Source organism: Ranitomeya variabilis, chromosome 2, assembly GCF_051348905.1.
Source record: "Ranitomeya variabilis isolate aRanVar5 chromosome 2, aRanVar5.hap1, whole genome shotgun sequence".
Classification (NCBI taxonomy): Eukaryota; Metazoa; Chordata; class Amphibia; order Anura; family Dendrobatidae; genus Ranitomeya; species Ranitomeya variabilis.
In genome coordinates, this window is record NC_135233.1 from 732,710,829 (window position 1) to 732,730,424 (window position 19,596).

At 40.9% G+C, this 19,596-nt stretch overlaps 1 protein-coding gene across 1 annotated transcript in view; it reads left to right on the top strand.

Moving 5' to 3' along the window:
- Window positions 1-18,865, top strand: part of AK9 (adenylate kinase 9) — a 166,724-nt gene extending 147,859 nt beyond the window's left edge. Inside the window, exons 35-39 of the mRNA XM_077289565.1 lie at window positions 1,087-1,256; window positions 1,491-1,589; window positions 3,219-3,321; window positions 17,719-17,833; window positions 18,571-18,865. Of these exons, the coding sequence (XP_077145680.1) occupies window positions 1,087-1,256; window positions 1,491-1,589; window positions 3,219-3,321; window positions 17,719-17,833; window positions 18,571-18,776 (693 nt within the window). The 3' untranslated portion in view covers window positions 18,777-18,865. The remainder of the gene's footprint in view (window positions 1-1,086; window positions 1,257-1,490; window positions 1,590-3,218; window positions 3,322-17,718; window positions 17,834-18,570) is intronic.
- Window positions 18,866-19,596: the final 731 nt, after the last annotated feature.

Sequence of the window (19,596 nt, forward strand, 5' to 3'; positions counted from 1 at the left end):
ACAGCTGATAGTCCTACTGAATAGACTGTCAGCTGCTTTTTTCTTGCCGTAATACAAATTCTAAGTAAAGAAAAACGAGTGGCCATCATTACTTTAAGAAATGAAGGTCAGTCAGTCCGAAAAATTGGGAAAACTTTGAAAGTGTCCCCAAGTGCAGTGGCAAAAACTATCAAGCGCTACAAAGAAACTGGCTCATATGAGGAGTGCCCCAGGAAAGGAAGACCAAGAGTCACCTCTGCTTCTGAGGATAAATTAATCCGAGTCACCAGCCTCAGAAATCGCAGGTTAAAGGGAACCTGTCACCCCGTTTTTTCGGTATGAGATAAAAATACTGTTAAATAGGGCCTGAGCTGAGCATTACAACAGTGTAGTTTGTGTACCCCGATTCCCCACCTATGCTGCCGAAATACGTTACGTTACGTTACTTTGAAGAACCTAGAATATAAGACATATTTTCAGTTGTTTCACACTTTTTTGTTAAGTATATAATTCCACATGTGTTAATTCATAGTTTTGATGCCTTCAGTGTGAATTTACAATTTTCATAGTCATGAAAATACAGAAAAATCTTTAAATGAGAAGGTGTGTCCAAACTTTTGGTCTGTACTGTACATTTTTCCTTTTGGCACCTAATATGCTATTTCCTGGTTAAGACATTTCTCCCTAGTTATAGGATAGGGAATATTAATAACTGGGGATCAAATAACTGGGGATGCAAAAAATGGGGCTCTAAAGATCCGACTTTGAGCGAAGCTGAGGTCAAGCATTCCAGAGATAGCCGAGCGCTGTGCTTGGGTTTTCTCCTGCATTTCCACCATTAAGAATGAATCAAGCGGAGGCGTGCACGCTTGGCCTCCGCTCCATTCATATGGCATTCTTCAGTGCTTCGTTCTTGGGATTGGTGGGGGTCCCAGCAGTCATTAAAATATCCCGAATTCTATGGATTGGGTATAATTTCTAATTGTGTTACATACCCTTGAAGTCATTTAGCATATTTTTAATCTCTTTATTGATGGCAAACCTATTCTGGTGACTGGTGAGTATTTTAATACATTAACAACAACAGTATTCTTGTATGCTTCCCAGGCTTTCTTACAATCTCCAGAGTTATATGTGCCTCCATTTGCACCATGTCCACTTCCTCCTTCTGAAATGTTACCCAGGAAGTTAACAGTGGCTGATGTGAAATCAAAGTTCCCGAAAAGTGCAGAGATGAAGGGATACTGTCCAGTTACCTATGTGGATGGGAAAAAGAGGTCAGTACTTTTAACATTTTGTATTAGTAAAATATGCATCAACAGAAATGACAATATTTTCAAGTAATACCAGTTACATAAATCACATACTGTATATAGCACCAGCAAAAAGTATTTCCGGAAGTGATGGCATTGTGATTGACAGCGGGGTATCATTTCATGGTAAATGAAAGACAATAACAGTACCAGTTATGTTACATCATATTGTGTGATCTGCTGATCTGTATTTTATAGGTATGAAGCTCTTGTCTCTGGACACATTGAAAATGCTGTGGAGTACAGAGATAAAATATATATTTTTGAAAGTGAAGAAAAGTTACAAAGATTTATGAGGTAAATACATGTATTCCATTGACCCAAGCTCGCATATGCATTTTTTATGAAAGCAATGACACTGTAGGTGAATTTACTTGGTTTCCGTTGGAAGACAAATTTAGTCTTAATAGTTAAAGAATGAATGGATAGGAGCTGAGCTGCCATTACACAATAAATGGAGCTGTGCTGTACTTTATGCCTTCTCCTGAACTCTGAACAGCTGAACAGTGAGGTGTCACGTGTTTGACTCCAACCATTGTAATACTGATAACTTCTCAAGGGTACTTTCACACTGTGTGTTTGGCACCCATTCACTGGTTCCATAGGGGATTACATCCGAACCCATCCCCCCGCAAAACGGGAGTCGGATGTAATCGCTGAGGGGGCCATAGACTATAAGTGGTGCCAACAGAGCGAATGTGTGATCTGAAGTTCATCATTTTCGGGCTTATACGTCTATTGGAGGTGGAGATTCAGACACAGTCTACTACATCTGAGTGTCCGCCTCCAGTAGGCGTACATGCCGAATATGATGCACAAAAGAGCGCACGTTCGCCCTCTCAGCACCATTATAGTCTATGGCCACATCAGCGCATACGCCTGAATCACATTTTGTGGGGGGTATGGACGTAAGCCCCAACAAGACCAATATATAGGTGCCAAAACGCAGTGTGAAAGCACCCTTAGGAGAAGTGATCAGTATTACAATGGTGGGGGTCCAACATCTGACTTATCACTGTTCATAATACTGCTAAATTGCTTGTTGCTTTCCATTTTCCTGGCTCATACTTTAAGGCAGGGGTGAGGAACCTCAGGCCCCAGGGCCATTTACGGCCCTCGATAACCTTTTATCAGGCCCCCGGGCAGATTCTCAGGGACCGCATTCTTGGGCAGGGCGGTGTATTTTGATTACAACCAGCTCATTCATTTCTTCTTGCTCTGTTAGCACACACACACACACACAGTGTTCACTACTGAACACTGAAGGGCATGCAATGAAAGATTGTCCTGACACCATTGCCAGACTCGGAATGTACTTTGTGGGCGGAGTTTGTTCTGCCCCCGAAGGATGGTATAAATATCAAAATGGCCCTTGGCAGAAAAAAGATTCCTCACCCCTGCTTTAAGGGAATCTGTCACCAGTTTTTGCCACCTAGTTTGAGGGCAATCCCAGCGATGTGGGTTGCTTGTTATTTTTTATAAAATCATAAGTTTATCAGCAGGAGATTATCACTAGAAGACGAGTAAATCTGTGCCATGTAGTCCACCATATTCTTGTGCTCCTTTTAACCCCACCCCCTACACTGATTGGCAGCTTTCTGCCCATGCATATTGTACACAGAAAGCTGCCAATCAGTAGTGTGGACAGGGTTATACAGAGCTCAACATTAAGAGAACTGGTAGATCTGCAGCTGATAAATCAGTGATTTTATTAAAAATGCAGTAAGTGGCCCAGTGAGTGATACATGGCTGGATTCAGGGTCTCTGTCACTACATTATGCTTCTTTCAGATGGTGTAGCAAAATCAAGGTGACAGATTCTCTTTAAGGCACATATATTTGCTATTTAGAAAAATGTTTATAACTAAGTAGTAATGTCATGTTTCAGTAATTCATGCCTCAAATGCAATACCTGTGGTTTTTATAGACTCCCAGAAAAATATTGGAATCATAAGCTTCCTTCCAAAGTCCCTCCAAAGATGGAGCCAATAATGCTGACATCTCTTCCCTTAACTGGATACCTAGAACAGGTAAATAGCTTCTATAATGCAACTTAATATGTGTAATTGTTAGAGAGTTGCGATTATTAAAACATATTTTATATACAGCATCACCTTAAAGTGAGTGTTCGATTTAAAACCACTTTTATATAGCTTATTATCCCCTTCCCATTCTTGACAATTTTCGATTTTGAGCTTTCGTTTTTTTCCTCCCCTTTTTCCAAAATCCATAACTTTTTTTTATTTTTCATCAATATATCCTTAAGAGAGTTTCGTTTTGCAGAGCAAGTTATAAGTGTAATATACAGCATTCATGCATGCCATATAATGTACTGTAAAATGGAGAAAAAAATCCTAGTGTAATGAAATGGTGAAAAAAAAAATTGGTAAAATTTCTTTGCTATGACTTGCATTTATTTGTGGAAAAAAAACGGAAAATTTTGAAAATTTCAAACTTTTAATTTTATGCCCTTAAATCAGAAAATTATATCACACAATATTAACAAATAACATTTCCCACATGTTTACTTTACAATTTTTGAAACACAATTTTTTTTGTTAGGACGAAGGGTTAAAAGTTGACCAGCGATTTCTCATAGGGACCACCTCACATTTGAAGTGACTTTGAGGGGGCCTATATGACAGAAAATGCCCAAAACTGACACCAACCTAAAAACTGCCCCCCTCAAGGTGCTCAAAACCATATTCAAGAAGTTTATTAACCCTTCAGGTGCTTCACAGGAATTTTTGGAATGTGGAAAGAAAAAATAAATATTTACTTTTCTTTCACAAACATTTTCCTTTAGACCTAATTTTTTTTACTTTCACAAGTGTAACAGGAGAAAATGGACAATGCATTTTGTTGTGCAATTTATCCTGAGCACGTCGATACCCCATTTGTGTGGAGGAAAACAACGGTTTGGGTGCACAGCAGGACTTGGAAGGGAAGGAGCGCCATTTGACTTTTTGAATGTAAAATATGCTGGAATAATTAGCGGTTGCCATGTCGCATTTGCAGAGCCCCTGATGTGCCTAAACAGTGGAAACCCCCCACAAGTGACACCATTTTGGAAAGTAGACCCCCTAAGGAACTTATCTAGATGTGTATTGAACACATTGAACCCACAGGTGCTTCACAGAAGTTTATAACATAGAACTGTGAAAAGAAAAAACAAGTCACATTTTTCCCAGATAAATCTTTTTTTAGCTACAAATTTTGCATTTTCATAAGGGTAACAGGAGAAATGGCTCCATACAATTTGTTCTGCAATTTCTCCTGAGTACACCGATACCCCCATATGTGGGGGAATAGTACTGTTTGGGCGCACAGCAGGGCTTGAAATGGAAGGAGCGCCATTTGACTTTTTGAATGGAAAATTTGATGGAATAATTAGCAGACGCCATGTCATGTTTGAAGAGCCCCTGATGTGTCAAAACAGTGAAAACCCCCCACAAATGACACCATTTTGGAAACTAGACCCCTCTGGGACCTTATCTAGATGTGTAATGAGCACCTTGAACCCCCAAGTGCTTCACAGAAGTTTATAACGTTAAGCTGAGAAAATAAAAAAAAATCACATTTTTCCCACAAAAAAATGTAGCTACAAATTTTGTATTTTCACAAGGGCAAAGGGAGAAAATTGACCCCAAAGTTTGTTGTGCAATTTCTCCTGAGTTCACCGATACACCATATGTGGTCGAAAACTACTTTTGATGCACAGTGCAAAGCTCAGAAGGGAAGTAGCGCCATATTGCAGTGCAGATTTTGCTGCACTTGTTTGAGGGTGCCATGTTACATTGGAAGAGCCCCTGAGGTGCCTGAGCAGGAGAACCCCACATAAGTGACCCCATTTTACCAATTAACCTCTCAATGAATTCATCTAGGGGTGCAGTGATTATATTGACACCACAGGTGTGTCACAGACTTTTATGTAGTGAAGAAAAAATAAATTTACATTTTTACCGCCAAGATTTTGTGTTAGCCCCAAGTTTTACATTTTCACACTGGGAAATGGGTAAAAATGGCACCAGAATTTGTTACACAATTTCTGCTGAATGACTTGGGAGAGACGGAGCGCTATTTGCCTCCTGGAACGCATATTTTCCTTGGCTAGTTTGCGGATTTCATATAAAGAGCCCCTAAGTGCTAGAAAAGCAGAATCCCTCCTCAAGTGACCCCATCTCGGTAATTATACCCCTTTGGGAATTTATCTACAGATGTAGTGACGATTTTGACTCCATGGGTGTTTTCCAGAAACAAGCAGTAGTGGATGTTGCTGAGGGAAAATTGCAAACTGCCGTTGTAGTGACCAGTCTGTTGCAGTCACCAGTACATTATGCCCATCTCATGCTTCTGGAGACACGCACCTATAAATTAGGCGGGCTCTCATCACTACAGAAATGCCAAACATGTAGGCGCTAAATGTTGTTTAGGAACACTGGTGCTCAGAACGGAGGGGGCATTTGGATTTGGGAGCTGAGAATTTGCTGGATTTCTTTTGGCGGGTGAGGAGCCATTTCGCTTTTCCAGAGCCTTTGTGGTACCAGTAACCTGGAAGCCCCCTATATTTCCATTAACAGATCTGAGTAGAAACTTGCTTTTTTTGTGAATTGAGTTGAAGCTTTTATTGGGAACATTTTAAACAACATTTGGGATCACATTTATCCGCGCGCTCTACACTGACAACTTACTTTGAGGTTTGCATCTAAATCTCTGATTGACGTGATTCAGATGAAACCCCTGAGGGATCCATTCACTATAATGAGGCAGCAGATTTACTCTGGACTCCGTCTGGCCTCTGTTCAGTGGTCTTTTCAGAAGTGCACAAAACTGTGACCGACGGCACTTTTATGCAATCCTAAAAAGACGGACACCGCCGAATCACAGGTCCTATGGCATCCACAGTGCATCCATCTGCCTCATTATAGGAAACCTTCCATCAGAGGATCTGTCTGAATCATGAATTTCAGAGATTTACATGGAACTTCCGGTGTAAGCGCTCAACACAGAGCGCAGGATAAATGTGCACCAAGCCTTACTTCAATCTTTGAGAGGCAGAATGAAAAAATCAACAGAATGTGAAGAATTGGTTTTATTTATTTTTTATGCCTTTACTCCTGTGGTATAAGTGATTAGATGACATTCTTCAGGTCGGTGCGATTACAGCGATACCGGATTTATATCGGGTTTTTATATTTGGCTGCTGTCACACACTAAAAGACACTTTTTATTGCGAAAACTAGTTTTTGCATCACAATATTTTGAGAGCTATAATTTTTCCAATTTTTGGCCCACAAAGGCATGTGTGGACTTGTTCCTTCCGGGACGAGCTGTCGTTTTTATTGGTACCATTTTCGGTCACATGACATTTTTTGATCGCTTTCTATTCTGATTTTTGGGAGACAGAATGAACAAAAACCAGCAGTTCAGGAATTGCTTTTTGTTTTTTGTTTTTTTAAACCGTTCCGTGTGTGGTAAAATTGGTAAGACCGCTTTATTCTTCGGGTCAGTACGATTACAGCGATACCAGATTTATGTCTTTTTTTATGTTTTGGCGCTTTTACACAATAAAAACTATGTTACAGTAAAAAAAAATTATTTTTGCATGGCTTTATTCTGAGAGCTATAACTTTTTTGTTTTTTTTACGGTCTTCACTGAAGGGATTAACTAGTGGGACAGTTTTATAAAATGGGTTGATACGTATGCGGCGATACCAAATATGTGTACTTTTATTGTTTGGGGTTTTTTTTACATAAATGTATTTATTGGAAAAATATTTATTTATTTTTATTTATTTAGGGATTTTTTTTACAAATATTTTTACACTTTGTAATTTTTTTTTTACATTTTTATATTTTCCCAGGATGGGACATTACTATATTACATCAGATCGTTGATCTGACACTCTGCACTGCAGAGTATCAGATCAGGATCTGATAGGCAGGGAAGGAGGCATGCCAGCATCTGCTCCCAGCAGGCACTCACAAACCACCTTCCCTGCAGGACCCGGAAGGACCCTGCGGCCATCTTGGGGCCGGGGGTCTCCATGGAGACAATCAGGACAACGCGATCGCATTGTGTTGTCCTGATGGAAGCATGCATCCCTTCCCTGCGCGGTCCCCTCTATAGTGACATCAGAGAGGTTAAACGCCCGTGATTGGTGGTAGCACCAATCATGGGCGTTGCTGCAGGGTGTCAGATGTCATATAGTTGACACCTACACCCGATCGCTGCGGCGCTCAGCGTGAGGCAGTGCGATCAGTGTGCAGTACTCTTACAGCTGTTTGCAGGAATGCAATTCCCACAGAGCAGTACTAGTACGGCGCATGTCGGAAAGGGGTTAAACAGATAACAGTAGTGAAGAGAGCAAGCTCTGGTCATTGCTGTTACAGGCTAATGAGGGCTGTGTAAAACAGGCTGGATCTGTCAGAAATGGTGCAAGCTCAACTTCTGAGCACAGTCCATACATGGGGGGCCAGATGAAGGATGTACAGCTCATTGTCAAGGGATTCATCTAACAAGTAAGGATTGTCCATAGCAGAAAACTCCTTTTAAGGCTTCTTTCACACATCCATATTCTACGCTGTATCTGAAGTGCCACATAATACTGAAAACAATGAGTATAGCATGAGCGTGCTTTGCTGCATTGTGAGATGAAGTATCAAGTGACCAGCGAACGTGCTTGGATAAGGTGTTATCCGAGCATGCTCGTGTGCTAACAGAGTGTCGTCGGCGTTCTCGACAAATATGTCGAAGTCCCTGGGGCTGCATTTCTCGTGGCTGTTCAATCGCTGCAACACATGCAGGGATTTCCTGTTTGTAATCCCTGCATGTGTTGTGGCTGTCAAACAGCCACGAAACATGCAGCCGCCGGGACTCAAACGTATTTTTCGAGCACGCCGACGACACTCTGTTAGCACACGAGTATGCTCGGATAACACCATATCTGAGCATGTTTGCTCATCACTAGAAGTATCCTCTTAAAAATCATTAATAGGGGTGATAATATGTTACTGATTATCTCAGGCCAATGAAAATAGTTAGGTTTAAAATTAAGAAAAAAAATCACCATCATGTTTCTTTAACCCCTTAAAGGGAATCTGTCCCCACTTTTTTGAGATAACAGGTAAAAATATCATTCAATTCAGTGTCACCTATGCATTATACAAGTACTTTTGATAACCCCTAACTCCCCACCTTCATAAATACCATTTTTATTCCTCCCGCGGTGTATGTAAATATCCTCGGTCCAGTCCAGTCTGGGCTTATTGTCCGTCTCTCCCCCCATCCTGGCTTGATCTATGCATTCTTTTCGGGGAATTTCTGCATTTGCGTATAGTTTTGGCGCGTGCACATTCAAATGGCCTTTTGCGCGTGCACAGTAGCCTTTGCCCAACTGTGGGCAAACTTGAAAAAGAGTATTGCACATGCGCCGGCATACGCGATTGCGTTCTGTGGCTCGGAAGTATACTTGCGCCCATCGGACCGGACCGAGGATATTTACATACACCCCGGGAGGAATAAAAGCGGTATTTATGGATCATAGGTGGGGAGTTAAGGGGTATCAAAAGTACTTGTATAATGCATAGGTGATACTGAATTGAATGATATTTTTACCTGATATCCCAAGAAAGTGGTGATAGATTCCCTTTAATGCAAACTCCTGTACATGTGAGTCCTGATGTGCTTTAAACGAGCCGCATCAGGACGTGCATGTTCATGATTAGGACGGCATTGACACAGGAGTTGTGCCTATGCCATCTGCACTGATTGTTGGCTAGTGTCCTCTCACAGTGCTGTCAGCTCTACTCTACTGCCTCTCCCCCCCTCCCACTGGTTGCCTGTGAGATGAAAGCTGACAGCTTGCTGAGAAGACAACTGCAAATATGTTTGCAATGAGACAAGGTTCAACTCTGCTGCACTATTTTGGTTATAATCATGCACAGCTCTGCAGCAGAGTTGAGAGCACTACGAGAGGACAACTGAAAATGTGTTTTAATGAGACAAAGTTCACTTCTGCTGTACTGTGTTAGTTCTGATCTCACTGCAGAGTATCTGTTATTATGTCTCACACTGGTAACACCCCCTTTAAATTAAAATAAGCTTTAGAGGCAGATTCTCATGCAGATCTGTGTCTGGTACATAGATCTAAACAACTCTTTTACATATAAGAAAAATATGGATTTCTCTGTAATAAAACATCTGATCACAGATATCAAGGTATACTTTTATTTAACTTTCTATGACCTGCATGCCCATGTAGCGGCTTAGGAGGTTTGATCCTACGTACAGATTACCTTTAACTCCTTCTTGACCTTTGACATACCAATACATCATGATCGTGAATCAGTTGCTGATCAATGGCGTACAGTTATGACATGGTGATCATGTGGGGCACAGAAGCTGTATCCGCACGATTGCTGCCAGGAGCTTGGCTTAACTGATAGCTGAGCTCCAGCTGTCACAGCCAGGGGTAGTGCCCACACCGCCCCCCGGCTGTTTAACACCCTAAATGCCACGATCAATATCGATCGCAGCATTTAGGAGAGGGATGGGGCTTCCTCTCCTATGCAATCGGCACGCCTATATATTAATCCTGGGCTGCCGTTGGTAGTCATGGCAACCGGAGGTCAAATGATGACCTCTGGGCCTGCCAGCTACAGTGGCCTGTTAGACAATGCCAGGAGCATGGTCTAAAAGGTGTTCTGTCAATGAAACACTGACAGCTATAATGCATTACAGTGCTTGTGCAACAGCGTAATAAACATCCAAGTCTCATAATGGAACTAAGTAAAAAAAAAACCTTTAAAAAGTTGTAATTTTTCTTAAAAATATCATAAAATAAATAATATGAAATAAATATTATACCGATAAATATGTTATAGTTATGTAAAAAATGTGCCCTACATATTACATAGTTACATAGTTACATAGTTATTAAGGTTGAAGGAAGACTGTAAGTCCATCTAGTTCAACCCATAGCCTAACCTAACATGCCCTAACATGTTGATCCAGGGGAAGGCAAAAAAACCCCATGTGGCAAAGAGTAACTCCACCATGGGGAAAAAAATTCCTTCCCAACTCCACATACGGCAATCAGACTAGTTCCCTGGATCAACGCCTTATCAAGGAATCTAGTGTATATACCCTGTAACATTATACTTTTCCAGAAAGGTATCCAGTCCCCTCTTAAATTTAATTAATGAATCACTCATTACAACATCATACGGCAGAGAGTTCCATAGTCTCACTGCTCTTACAGTAAAGAATCCGCGTCTGTTATTATGCTTAAACCTTCTTTCCTCCAGACGTAGAGGATGCCCCCTTGTCCCTGTCTCAGGTCTATGATTAAAAAGATCATCAGAAAGGTCTTTGTACTGTCCCCTCATATATTTATACATTAACATAAGATCACCCCTTAGTCTTCGTTTTTCCAAACTAAATAGCCCCAAGTGTAATAACCTATCTTGGTATTGCAGACCCCTCAGTCCTCTAATAACCTTGGTCGCTCTTCTCTGCACCCGCTCCAGTTCAGCTATGTCTTTCTTATACACCGGAGACCAGAACTGTGCACAGTATTCTAAGTGTGGTCGAACTAGTGACTTGTATAGAGGTAAAATTATGTTCTCCTCATGAGCATCTATGCCTCTTTTAATACATCCCATTATTTTATTTGCCTTTGTAGCAGCTGCCTGACACTGGCCACTGAATATGAGTTTGTCATCCACCCATACACCCAGGTCTTTTTCATTGACGGTTTTGCCCAGAGTTTTAGAATTAAGCACATAGTTATACATCTTATTACTTCTACCCAAGTGCATGACCTTACATTTATCCCCATTAAAGCTCATTTGCCATTTATCAGCCCAAGCTTCTAGTTTACATAAATCATCCTGTAATATAAAATTGTCCTCCCCTGTATTGATTACCCTGCAGAGTTTAGTGTCATCTGCAAATATTGAAATTCTACTCTGAATGCCCCCTACAAGGTCATTAATAAATATGTTAAAAAGAAGAGGGCCCAATACTGACCCCTGTGGTACCCCACTGCTAACCGTGACCCAGTCCGAGTGTGCTCCATTAATAACCACCCTTTGTTTCCTATCCCTGAGCCAGCTCTCAACCCACTTACACATATTTTCCCCTATCCCCATTTCTTTAATTTTGTGTAACAACCTTTTGTGTGGCACCGTATCAAAAGCTTTGGAAAAGTCCATATATACTACGTCCACTGGGTTCCCTTGGTCCAGTCCTGAACTTACCTCTTCATAGAAGCTGATCAAATTAGTCTGACATGAACGGTCCCTAGTAAACCCGTGCTGATACTGGGTCATGAGGTTATTCCTCTTCAGATACTCCAGCATAGCATCCCTTAGAATGCCCTCCAGTATTTTACCCACAGTAGAGGTTAAACTTACTGGCCTATAATTACCGAGTTCAGTTTTTGCCCCTTTTTTGAATATTGGCACCACATTTGCTATACGCCAGTCCTGTGGTACAGACCCTGTTATTATGGAGTCTTTAAAGATTAAAAATAATGGTCTATCAATGACTGTACTTAGTTCCTGCAGTACTCGGGGGTGTATCCCATCCGGGCCCAGAGATTTGTCAATTTTAGTTATTTTTAGACGCCGCTGTACTTCCTGCTGGGTTAAGCAGGTGACATTTAATGGGGAATTTTTATCACTAGTCATTTTGTCTGCCATGGGATTTTCTTTTGTAAATACTGATGAAAAAAAGTCATTTAGCATATTGGCTTTTTCCTCATCCTCATCCACCATTTCACCCAGACTATTTTTAAGGGGCCAACACTGTCATTTTTTAGTTTCTTACTATTTATATAGTTAAAGAATATTTTGGGATTATTTTTACTCTCTCTGGCAATGAGTCTCTCGGTCTCAATCTTTGCTGCCTTGATTTGCTTTTTACAGAATGTATTTAATTTTCTGTATTTATTTAATGCCTCCTCACTACCTACTTCCTTTAATTCTCTAAATGCTTTCTTTTTGTCCCTTATTGCGCCCCTTACAGCTCTATTTAGCCATATTGGTTTCCTCCTATTTCTAGTATGTTTATTCCCATACGGTATATACTGTGCACAGGTCCTATCCAGGATGCTAATAAATGTCTCCCATTTTCTTTGTGTATTTTTGTGTCTCAGGATATCGTCCCAGTTAATTGCACCAACATCATCTCTCATCCGTTGGAAATTTGCCCTCCTGAAGTTTAGTGTCCTTGTCACCCCCCTACTACCCATCTTATTAAAGGTTACATGAAAACTTATTATTTTGTGATCACTATTCCCCAAGTGACCCCCAACCCTTATATTTGATATGCGGTCTGGCCTGTTGGTTAATATTAGGTCTAGCAGTGCCCCCCTCCTTGTTGGGTCCTGAACCAGTTGTGAAAGGTAATTGTCTCTCATAGTTGTCAAAAACCGATTACCTTTGCTGGAACTGCAGGTTTCTGTTCCCCAATCTATTTCAGGGTAGTTGAAGTCCCCCATAATAATGACTTCTCCTTGAGTCGCAGCTTCATCTATTTGCTTTACGAGGATATTCTCCATTGCTTCCATTAGTTTTGGAGATTTATAACAAACCCCTATCAGTAATTTATTATTTTTTCCCCCTCCCCTTATCTCCACCCACAGAGACTCTACATTTTCATTAGATTCACCTATATTATCACGCAGGATGGGTTTTAAGGTCGATTTTTCATACAGACACACCCCACCCCCTCGCTTATCTGTACGGTCATTTCTGAACAGGCTATAGCCCTGCAAGTTAACAGCCCAGTCATGGCTCTCATCCAGCCACGTCTCAGATATCCCCACCATGTCATAATTATGCTCCAACAACATTAGTTCTAATTCATCCATTTTGTTGGCGAGGCTTCTGGCATTAGTATACATGCACTTGATGTTACTCTCTGTACCTCTATTCTTTCTTAAATTACTAACTGTTCTAACCCCACCCCCCATGCCACCGCCACCCCCAACTTCCTTATTTGTGCCCAGGTCTCTATCTGCACTATCTTCCCCTCCTATTTCTGCTTTAGAGGACCATTTGACCATCGTCAACTTTGTGCCCTTGAGAAGATCAGTCAGTGGGGAGGGCTATCATGGCAAAATTTGGGATAAATCACCGATAATATCCCACACTTCCCAGAAATGCACTAACCTGCTTCTTGGGGCTGAGGCCACTTCTGGATTGCCTCCACCTTGTCTATTTGTGGCTTAATCTCGCCCCTTCCAATGATGTAGCCCAAATACTTTGCCTCTTCTTTGGGTTTATGGTAAATGTTACCTTCCTTAGCGCATCTAGTACCACCTTGACCTTCTGCCCAATCCGGGCAGAAGATCACGCTGTCGTCCAAGCGGCAGCATACTTCTTGTGAGGGACCAGTATCCAGTCCATAGCCCTTTGGAAGGTAGCTGGGGCTCCTTGTAGTCCGAACGGCATCCGGTATACTGGAAGCAGTCATCAGGTGTAGAGAAGGCCGTCTCCTCCTTGGCACTTGGAGACAGGAGAATTTGCCAGTACCCTTTCGTTGGGTCCAGGGTGGTGATATATCTGGCTGACCCTAGCCTCTCATTAAGCTCATCAACCCGGGGCATTGGATATGCATCAAACTTGGACACCTCATTAAGCATTCTGTAAATGTTGCAGAAGCGCCACTCCATTTGGCTTCGACACAAGGACAATAGGGCTGGACCAACCGCTCATCGACTCCTCATTGACGCCCAGGCTCAACATTCTCACCTCCCTGGAGATCACCTCACGACGGGCCTATAGATATCTGTTTGCTTTGTAGTGAGGAATATGACTGTCATTTATTTTTAGGTGTGTTAGATTTGGTTAGTGCACAAAGCACAGATATATGTTAATTTTGTAATAAAGCATATGATGACGTGAGCATTATTTGTTTCATGTGGGTTAGTGCTTTTCTGACCGTCACTTGATATCCTGGCAGCAGACAACTCGCCATTGTTCTCATTGCTGTTGTCATTTTGCATATCTTTCTAAAGTATGTTGTTATTCACAATGTTTTGTATTAATAAAATGTTTTGTATTTTCAGGGTATCTCAAAGACTCGATTTTCTCTTTTTTCTAATATGTTTGGCATTTCTGTAGTGATGAGAGCCCTCTTAATTTATGGTTGTATGTCTGTAGAAGCATGAACTGGCCATAGTGTACAGGCACTACAATGTATAGGCACTACAATGGTGGATTTGCAATTTTCACTCAGAAACATCCACTGCTGCTTGTTTCTGGAAAACGCCCTTGAAGTCAAAATCTTCACCACACCTGTAGATAAATTCCAATAGGAGTGTAATTTCCAAAATAGGGTCACATGAGGTAGAATTCTGCTCTTCTGGCACATAGGGGGTCTGTATATGAAGTCCAAAAACTGTCCTATGATAATTTGTTCTCCAAGAGTCAAATAGTGCTCCTTCCCTCCCAAGTCTCATTGCATGGCTAAGCAGTACTGTACATATGGAGTATTGCACATTTAGTAAAATTGTGTGTCAAATTTTGGTGCAATTTTTACCTATCTCCCCTGTCACGCACAGTGTAGGAAAGACTAAGTGCATCATGAAGGGTTGAGGGGAAGGGAGCCCAACACTAGGGAAGGGGAAGAGGAGACCCCTAGGCAGATCTAAAGTCACCCTGTCTGCCTTAAACATCCCTATATAGCTTCTGCACCTATTGCCGAGCAGGAACCTAATCCCTGCCTGACCCTGGCAATCAGCCCTACTTAAAGAATGGTGGGGTAGCACTAGTCAATCCCCACTACCACTAAAGACAGCAGGGATAGTCGAACAAGGGGAACACTTATCTTGAGTAGACTCCGAGATGTAATGCAGATGTCCTCCAACAATACCAAAGAGGAAGATAGCTGACTGCTATAGCTCCAAGCCTCGACAGGGGAAAATGGAAATATCACCGGCAACTTCCAGCAGCAGGCTGGGAGTCTATAAACACCCAGGTCCAGGTGTGTCAATTAGAGTCAGAGAAAGGTTGCCACTGAGTCAAAGAGTCAGAAGGGTTAAGAAGGCGTCTGCAAAGCGAAACGCAGAGACCTTCTGCAGCTAGATGCAGTGCTACTGTCTGCAGCTTTTGACATACCCATGACATCCCTGTGTGAAAATGTAAAATTTGGGGCTCAAAATAAATTTTGGTCTAAAAAGTATTTCCTGATTTCATGCAGGAAATTTGCGCATACTGGAGAAATTGCACAACAAACTTTGTTGTCCGTATTTTCCGATTAGCCTTTATAAAAATTAAAAACTTGGGGTAAAACAACATTTTAGTGATCAAAATGTACCTATTCTTTCTACACTGCCCAATGGTATAAAATTCTGTGAGGCACATGTAGGGTCAATATTATCACTTCAACCCTCAATTCATACTGCTGCCTGTTGCCCATTTACTATACATAATAGTGTTAATTAGATAGTGGCAAGGATGTGTATTACTTGGGCGATTGGTCCACTTTTTTGCAATGTGAGGCATGGATCCATGTTGGTCCCTCCTCGAGTTTCATAGAGGTAGGTGTTGTCAGGAATACTTGGTATGGCCCCTCAAACTGTGGATCTAGACTCCTTCTCACGTGTCTGTGTATGACCACCAATCACCTAGATTCAGCTGATGCTCATCTGCACTGGCATTAGGATCTGGAATGGATGAGAACACATGTTTATGCACCAAATTAAGTCTTTTCTGCAAGGCCTGGACATAGGCTGTAGTACTTATGGAAACTATAGACGCATCTTTGGGGCACTACCAAACAGGACTTCAGAAGGAGACAAACCTGTCTTTCTATTTGGAGTGTGTCTGACTGAAGAGAGTGCAAAAGACAAGCACTCTACCCAATTCTTTCCTGTCTCTGTCATGGCCTTTTGAATTTTTAAGTTTAAGTGTCATTTTAGCACATGTTACCGGATAGGCTTCTGGCCAGAGGAGAGATCTACACATACTAGGACATATTCATACACTCCTACCTTGGGTAGCTGTATGTAGTCAATCTGCAGTCTCTGAAATGGGTAGAGAGGCCTGGGTGTCGCTTTCTTAGGGAATTTTACTGTTTTACCTGGGTTGTGCTGTGCACAGATGAGGCAGGACTGCACGAGTTTTGCAGCTGCGTAACTGAAACCAGGAGCGATCCAGAAGGCATTTACCATGGTACACATGTGACTTTTTGAGGCATGAGTGAGGCCATGTACTGCTTGCACCATGACTGGGAACAGGGACCTCGGAAAACACAATTTATCCCTATCCCATACTCCATTTGAGTTCAGCTCAGCTATCATTTTCCCCAGTGTTACTTCTCTGAGGGGCAAGCCTGTTGCTGGAGGGATTTCAGGACATCTAGGCTGAGCAGTAGGAACTCCAGAAGCAAGCCAGTTGGAAGCTCAGAAGCCAACAGCAAACAGCAAACAAAATACTCAGGCAAGGAATATTTCTCGAACCGGACTTAAATAACAATACAGACAGGAAGTTCAAGAACAGGGCGAAGTACCAGACTCCATTTTGAACGAGGGCAAAACAGGCTCCATGGAACATCCAGAAACCTTACAATATGAGGTATCTGTGTACTTAGTAGAAATTGCATAACACATTTTGGAATCCATTTTCTCCTGTTACCATTGTGAAACTGAAAAAATCTGAGGTTAAATCAACATTTTTGCTTTAATTCCTGTGAATCACCTAAAGGGTTAATAAACTTTTTGAATGTGGTTTTGGGCACTGTGAGGGGTGCCGTTTCTAAAATAGTGATACTTTGGGTATTTTCTGTCACACATAGGCCCCTAAAAGTCACTTCAAATATGATATGGTCCCTAAAAAATTGGTTTTCTAAATTTTGCTAGAAACATGAAAAATTGATGATAAATTTTAGCCCTTCTAACATCCTAATAAAAAATAACTGTTTCAAAAATGATTCTGATGTAAAGTAGACATGTGGTAAATGTTATTCACTATCTATTTTGTGGTGTTAAACTATCTGGTTTAAGGGCATAAAAATTAAAAGTTGGAAAATTGAGAAATGTTCACACTTTTTTGTCAAATTTTTCATATTTTCATAAATAAATGCAAGTGATATTATCCAAAATTTATGAGGAATATGAAGTACAATGTTCCATGAGAAAACAATATAAAAATCTCTAGGATGTGTTGAAGCGTTTCAGAGATATTACTTAATAAAGTAATGCTGGTCAGAATTGTAAAATTTGGCATGGTAAAGAAGGTGAAAACAGGCTTGGTGGTGAAGGGTTAAGCAAATCTTGCAAATATTCTGGAGTAGATGGCTCAAAATTTTTGCAAAGGAAGAGTGGATCACTTGCTGGTAGCAGCCATTCTGAGTACACATCTATTGTTTTTGAAATGAGCTTGTAAAATTTCTGTTCTCTCTTTTTATTGTTTAGGGGGCAGCCAATGCTATAATAAAAGCATTAAATGATGTTGGCTGTTTAAAGCCAAAGTATCCATTTTTAAGTGTAAAACGGTCAGCCCTGCTGTATATTGCATATCACCTTAAAGGTAAGAGAGCACAAAAAATATAGTTAGATATTGTTACATGGTTCTTAGAGCAGATCTTTTGGCTCTTCTAACTTGCCCTTTGTAGTATATACTTGTATATCCTACAAAGCATTTTTCCAGAAGGATTGTGCTGCACTGTTTCTATGTTATTCCTTCTTTGAAATATAAGAATGAACTGACAACTAAGTGTTACCATTCAACTTGTCAGTAGGAACTGGAATGCCATGGGCCCACCAATAACTAACTCCAGGATCCCACTTTTCAGCAAAATGCAAATGTGACATTACCCTCAATAACAAATTCATATAACAATGAACTGAGTACACTGTTAAATGAATATGATGCTGCCTTTGTCTGTACATAGCAATTGAAGTATATAGTGCCAAGTACTGCTCATATAAGAAGGTGCTTGCCCACTCTTGGACAGAGGCCCAACGGAGGATTCTCCTGGGGGCCAGTCCAAGCCTGGTAGGTCATCTTCCTTCAGTCTCACACTGGTAGCAGTTGTTCATCAATATCAATGTAGTAACAAGCTCTGTTGAAAATGGGATTTGTAACACCCAGTTTAATTTATTCTTCCATTTCTAGCAGAAATAACAGAAGAATGCCACAATGTATAACTGCTTTTTGATGCTTCAGAATTATAATGTATTTAGTTGCCATAAGATAGACTTTAGTATATGTTCCCTCTATGTCTTCTTCAAGGATTCTTGTTAACTCAACCTGTACTTTTCTAGCATATAATCCACGGAACTCAGATTATATACGGAAGAAATACAAGAAAAAAATGGAGCAATTTACGGAGTGCTGTGGACTGATTACTTACCTTGGAAACAAGATGACTCTCAAATACAAGGAGCCTCAGAGAAGGCCTGTTGATTTTGACTACAAAATGCAGTCATTTCTCTCACTCAGAAATGTGGATCAATATGTATCTAACTGATACCAACAGAAAGAGCTGAAACGTATCTGTATATGGTGTTTCATGTATATGTTAAAGATATAACTAATAAAATATGTTTCAACATATGATAATATTACTAAATTCTCATATTTATAAAATACTAGCTGTACTACCCGGCTTCGCCCGGGGTAATAACTGCTGTTAGCAAAATAGAATGTGTTAACAAAAATTTATTCTGCACAAAAAAACCACAAAACAAAGATAGAAATGTAATTATTAAAAGGCAAAAACTAAGCTAATACAAGCATTTTACAACATATATTTCAACACCAGAGATATTCCACACAGATTTAACTAAATTGGCCAAGTAATGTGAAGTAATCTTCTACTACTTATTCGAGAGCCTTTTGATTAAAGACATTCTTAGTTTTTCCTTCAGGTGCAAAGACAAACAGATTTTTGGCTGTTCCAACTCTTGAACAGGCCACATAAAGTTGACCATGAGAAAAGCATGGAGATTGTAAATCTAAGCTAGCTGAAGAGCCCGACGTTGCCTGGGCATAGTAAATATCTGTGGTTAGTTATAGCACCTCACTTCTCTTATTTTCCCATCACGCCTCTCATTTTCCCCATCACATCTTTCATTTTCCCCCTCACATCTCTCATTTTCCCCCTCACACCTCTCATTTTCCCCCTCACTCCTCTTATTTTCCCCCTCACTCCTCTCATTCCCCCCTAACACTTGTCATTTCGACCTCACATCTGTCATTTTCCGATCACTCCACTATTTTCCCTCACTCCTCTCATTTTGCACTCACACCTTTTCATTTTCACCTCACACCTCTCATTTTCACCTCCG